General features: G+C 54.1%; 2 protein-coding genes across 2 annotated transcripts in view; both read right to left on the reverse strand.

The window, feature by feature from the left end:
• Positions 1-2,528, reverse strand: part of LOC308143925 (activin receptor type-2B-like) — a gene marked incomplete at its 3' end in the record, with an annotated part of 15,614 nt that extends 13,086 nt beyond the window's left edge. Inside the window, exon 1 of the mRNA XM_080514868.1 lies at positions 2,168-2,528. Coding sequence (XP_080370994.1) covers positions 2,168-2,219 — 52 coding nt within the window. The 5' untranslated portion in view covers positions 2,220-2,528. The remainder of the gene's footprint in view (positions 1-2,167) is intronic.
• Positions 2,529-3,279: 751 nt separating this feature from the next.
• The window catches only part of xylb (xylulokinase homolog (H. influenzae)), a 7,151-nt gene continuing 5,430 nt past the window's right edge, over positions 3,280-5,000 (reverse strand). Inside the window, 8 exon segments of the mRNA XM_080514916.1 lie at positions 3,280-3,410; positions 3,561-3,655; positions 3,999-4,086; positions 4,330-4,388; positions 4,454-4,550; positions 4,632-4,678; positions 4,681-4,704; positions 4,848-4,963. Coding sequence (XP_080371042.1) covers positions 3,342-3,410; positions 3,561-3,655; positions 3,999-4,086; positions 4,330-4,388; positions 4,454-4,550; positions 4,632-4,678; positions 4,681-4,704; positions 4,848-4,963 — 595 coding nt within the window. The 3' untranslated portion in view covers positions 3,280-3,341.

Here is a 5,000-nt window from a genome sequence, read left to right on the forward strand (position 1 = left end):
CCTATTTGTTTGCAGAAATACGTTTGTGAGCCGGTGCACGGCGCCCCCTGCGGCACGGCGCCCCCTGCTGCACGGCGCCCCCTGCTGCACGGCGCCCCCTGCTGCACGGCGCCCCCTGCGGCACGGCGCCCCCTGCGGCACGGCGCCCCTGCTGAGCGAGGCTCTGAGCAGCCGGGAGCTAAATCAGTGTCAAATATACTGAATCATCCAATCAGATCAATAATGCTGGAATAAACAGTTGTGGACGAGCCGCCTGCTGCAGGACATAGAATCAACCCCCCCCCCCACGTCAGGCAGCCCCTCCCCCGCCACCTCTCCTGACCCGCTGTCATTAATCTTAAAGTGAAATAAAAGCACGTACTGCTCCTTTAAATCCTGTCTGAAACCCCCCCCCACCCCCCTGCAGGGGTCTCAGCCATGAAGGGGAGGGGGGGATGGGCAAGGGGGGGGGGGGGGCTTTCACTCCACAAACACAACAAAACGCTGCAGGTCGTTACGTCTGGATTAACTGCAGACACAACGTATTAAGTAGTTTACTTAATAGATTACTTAAATACCATTCAGTACTCCTTCTATCCCTGTTACTATGAATGCTGGGTAATCTATGTCCTGGTAATGACACTCACATATCTGGATTATATTAGTGTTAGCATTAGCACTAGCATAGCTGTCAACACTGTGGGGGTCAATCTGACATCTAGCATCAGATTATAGAGCATCTTCCACCTCTAATCCAGACTATAGAGCATCTTCCTCCTCTAACATCAGATTATAGAGCATCTTCCTCCTCTAACACCAGATTATAGAGCATCTTCCTCCTCTAACACCAGATTATAGAGCATCTTCCTCCTCTAACACCAGATTATAGAGCATCTTCCTCCTCTAACACCAGATTATAGAGCATCTTCCACCTCTAACATCAGATTATAGAGCATCTTCCTCCTCTAATCCAGATTATAGAGCATCTTCCTCCTCTAACAGAAGATTATAGAGCATCTTACTCCTCTAATCCAGATTATAGAGCATCTTCCTCCTCTAATCCAGATTATAGAGCATCTCCCTCCTCTAATCCAGATTATAGAGCATCTTCCTCCTCTAACATCAGATTATACAGCATCTTCCTCCTCTAATCCAGATTATAGAGCACCTTCCTCCTCTAACAGCAAGATTATAGAGCATCATCCTCCTCGAATCCAGATTATAGAGCATCTTCCTCCTCTAATCCAGATTATAGAGCATCTCCCTCCTCTAATCCAGATTATAGAGCATCTTCCTCCTCTAATCCAGATAATAGAGCATCTTCCTAGAGCTTCATCCAGTAACCTTCTCTGTGGAGTAACTAGAGGGGTATCAGGGTGAGAGTAATCCCGGTACTGCACATGACCAAGGAGCTCTGCCAGGTAACTCGTTACTCTCCGTCTCCAGCAGTAACGAGTGAGTAGTGAAGTAACGAGCCGCTCAGAGTAACTCAGACGGGGGGATGAGAGAAGCCGACGGTTTCCCTGGCAACGGCTCGTTTGAATCGGCACTTTGAAGCTCGGTGAGCGCGCGTGCTGCAGAGCTGCAGCTTCACGTGCATCAGCACGCCTGCAGCTCTGTAGTATTTGTCCAGCACGCGCACGCGCACAGCTCCTCTCGCCACTACGAGGTTCCATTCATCCGCCCGCTGCGCGTCGTAGTAGAGGCGCGCGTGCACGAAGCGGCTCTAGGTGTGTGTGTGTGTGTGTGTGTGTGTGTGTGTGTGTGTGTGTGTGTGTGTGTATACGCGTGTGTGTGAAAGGAGCGCGTGTCACGGGCACGGACAGGCGCGCGTGCGCGCGCGGCGCTGCTGCTCCGGTATCGATCCGCCTGCATGCCTCAGCACACAATGGAGCGGCAGCATGCACGCACACATACATACACGTACACACACATGCTCGCGCACGCACGCGCGCGCACGCCGGGGAGAGGTGACAGACCCGCACGGAGCCGCAGACAAGGTGCGAAGTGAGGACAACCCGGGATCCTCAGCCCACCTCTGACCGGGGGGGGGGGGGGGGGGGGGGGGGGCCTCCATCCCGCCGCCATGTGTTTCTCCCGCAGCCCGCCCTGGCCCCGGCCCCGGCCCCGGCCCCGGCCCCGGCCCCGGCCCCGGTCCCGGTCCCGGTCCCGGTCCTGCGGTTCTTACCTGCACACAAAGTTCCCAGCAGCAGAGCCCCGCTGATCCCGCACGGCCTCATGGTCCCTCTCGGCGGCGGGCCTCCGGACCCTCCGGACCCTCCGGACCCTCCGGACCCTCCGGCCGCACCGAGAGCTCCAGGACCAACCCGGGACCCGCAGCCAGGCCCGCACAGTCCGGAGCCCCGAGAGGCTCAGAGGAGGTCCGGCCCGCAGCAAGAGGAGGAGATCCCGCAGAGCAGAGCCGCTGTCCTCCTCTACCTCCTTCTCTCTCTCTCTCTCTCTCTCTCCCTCTCTCTCTCTGTCTGTCTGTCTCTCCTTCTCTCTCCTGTCTCTCCCTCCTTCTTTCTCTCTCTCCCGTCTCTCGCTCTCCCTCCGTCTCTCTCTCTCCTTCTCTGTCTCTCGCTCCCTCCCTCTCTCTCTCCCTCTCTCTCTCTCTCTCTCTCCCTCTCCCTCTCTCTCTCCCTCCGTGTCCTCTCTCCCCCTCTGGTTCGGGGCTGCTGGGGACAAGCTGAGCCGGAAGTAGAATTCAAGTTGGAGATAAATAGCAGAGAGCAGCTTCAGAATAAAACAGAGAGAGAGAGAGAGAGAGAGAGAGAGCGAGAGAGAGAGAGAGAGAGAGAGAAAAGAGATGATGGTGAATGACAGATGGATAATTATTATCCTGATCATTATTATTGTCAGTGTTATTAGTCGTAGAATCTGTATTATTATTATTATTATTATTATTATTATTCACCAGCTCTCTGCTTTTATTCTGAAGAGCAAAGCGGAAGTGTAATAAGATGAAGTGAGTCAGAGAGAGAGAGACGATGACTTTTAACTATAAAACAGAAAAACACAATATTGAATTCATTTCTATCACAAATCTACTGTTTATTGTGTGTGTGTGTGTGTGTGTGTGTGTGTGTGTGTGTGTTCAGCTCTGACTCACTAACCTTCATCCCTGTTTCTTCTGAGTGCTGCTGTTAAAACACACACACACACACACACACACACACACACACACACACACACACACACACACACACACACACACACACACACACACACACACACACACACACACACACACACACACAGATGTTTGAAGGTGAAAATAAAGACTCTTTGATCGTTTATGTTCATGAGGTTTTATTAAATTGTTTCTCAGGAAAAGGAAGCAGCTGATTGGCTGCTGGGGCTCAGGGGGCGTGTCCTCTCAGGACTCTCTCCTCCAATCCAGCGTAGCGCCTCAACATGCGCTGGTACACCTGAAACACAGAAGAAGAAAGCGTGAGGGAGCAGCACTGCGCCCCCTGGGGGCCGCTGGTGGAAGAACCAGGACGTTAGCTTAGCGTCTCGTCCGTCCCGCGTCCAGCCGGGGGTCCGGGCTCAGGACCCGGGACCCGGACCGGTCCTACCTGCTGGGCCGTCGGGTCCGGGGAGACCAGCAGCCGAGGGTCCGGGGCGTTCCTCACCGCCTCCGAGAACCAGACCCCGGAGTCAGCCTGCACACCTGGAACACACCGGCCAATCAGAGAGCTGCTTCTGGTACTGCCAGAGGGCCTTGAGTCTCTGGTTCGTCAGTCTGAGTCTCTGGTTCGTCAGTCTGAGTCTCTGGTTCATTTATCGAGACTCTGGTTCATCAGTTCGAGTCTCTGGTTCATAAGTCTGAGTCTCTGGTTTGTCAATCTGAATCTCTGGTTCGTCAGTTCGAGTCTCTGGTTCATCAGTCCGAGTCTCTGGTTCGTCAGTCTGAGTCTCTGGTTCATCAGTCCGAGTCTCTGTTTCGTCAGTAGAGTCTCTGGTTCGCCAGTAGAGTCTCTGGTTGGTCAGAGGAGAAGGAGGCGTGGCCTCACCGTGCAGAGCTCGGTAGGCGGAGCCTAAACAGGCGGAGTTGGACACGTCGATGGTGAAGACCGGAGCGTTGAAGACGTCGGACAGAACCTGAACATGGAGACACACACAACTACTGACCTGCTGTTCTCCAGATGTTCTCTAAGTGTTCTCTAGGTGCTCTACAGATGTTCTCTATGTGTTTTAAGATGTTCTCCAGAAGTTCTCTAGGTGTTTTCCAGATGTTATCTAGATTTTCTCCAGGTGTTCTCCAGATGTTCTCTAGGTGTTCTCCAGATGTTCTCGAGGTGTGAGCAGTGAGCGGTTCCTGTTCCACCCTGGACCCCGGCTGACCTGCAGGATGTCTTTGTTGGACGAAGCTCCTCCGGTGGCCAAAACTCTGGTTCCTGGAACTGAGAACCAAACGAGTCGGTTGGACTGGAGACGAACTGGTTTTCGTCAGAACCAACAAACTCACTGATTGAATAACCGAGTCTCTCGGCGTGGAGCCTCCTGGACAGGAACTGGCCCTCCACCAGGGCCCGGACCTCCTGCTGGGGGCTGAAGGAGCACACCTGGGGGGGGGGGGGGGGGGGGGGACAGGTGAGACCGGGGACAGGTGAGACAGGAAGCGGGACACTGACGTCCGTCTCCACCTGGTTGTCGTCACAGTCGAAGCGATGGACTCCGACCGCTGGGGGGTGATCTCCATGGTGTCGAAGTAGAACCCTGACGGGGCAAAACCACCAATCAGAAGTTCTGGAAGACCAGAGACAACCGGAACCAGAACAACAGGAACCAGAACAACCAGAACCAGAACAACAGGAACCAGAGACAACAGGAACCAGAACAACCAGAACCAGACGACTCACCGATGTTCCCGTCGTTCCCCAGCGGAGTTTCTCTCAGACAAGAAGAAAACGTTTCCCATGATCCTCCAGCACTCTGGTTCCTCACACGTTCTCTGGTCAGAGAACCGTTCTTAAAGCTGCACACACAGTCTGTGGTGAGTGTGTGTGTGTGTG

The sequence above is a fragment of the Blennius ocellaris genome, assembly GCF_963422515.1.
Source record: "Blennius ocellaris genome assembly, chromosome: 19".
In the NCBI taxonomy this organism is placed as follows: Eukaryota; Metazoa; Chordata; class Actinopteri; order Blenniiformes; family Blenniidae; genus Blennius; species Blennius ocellaris.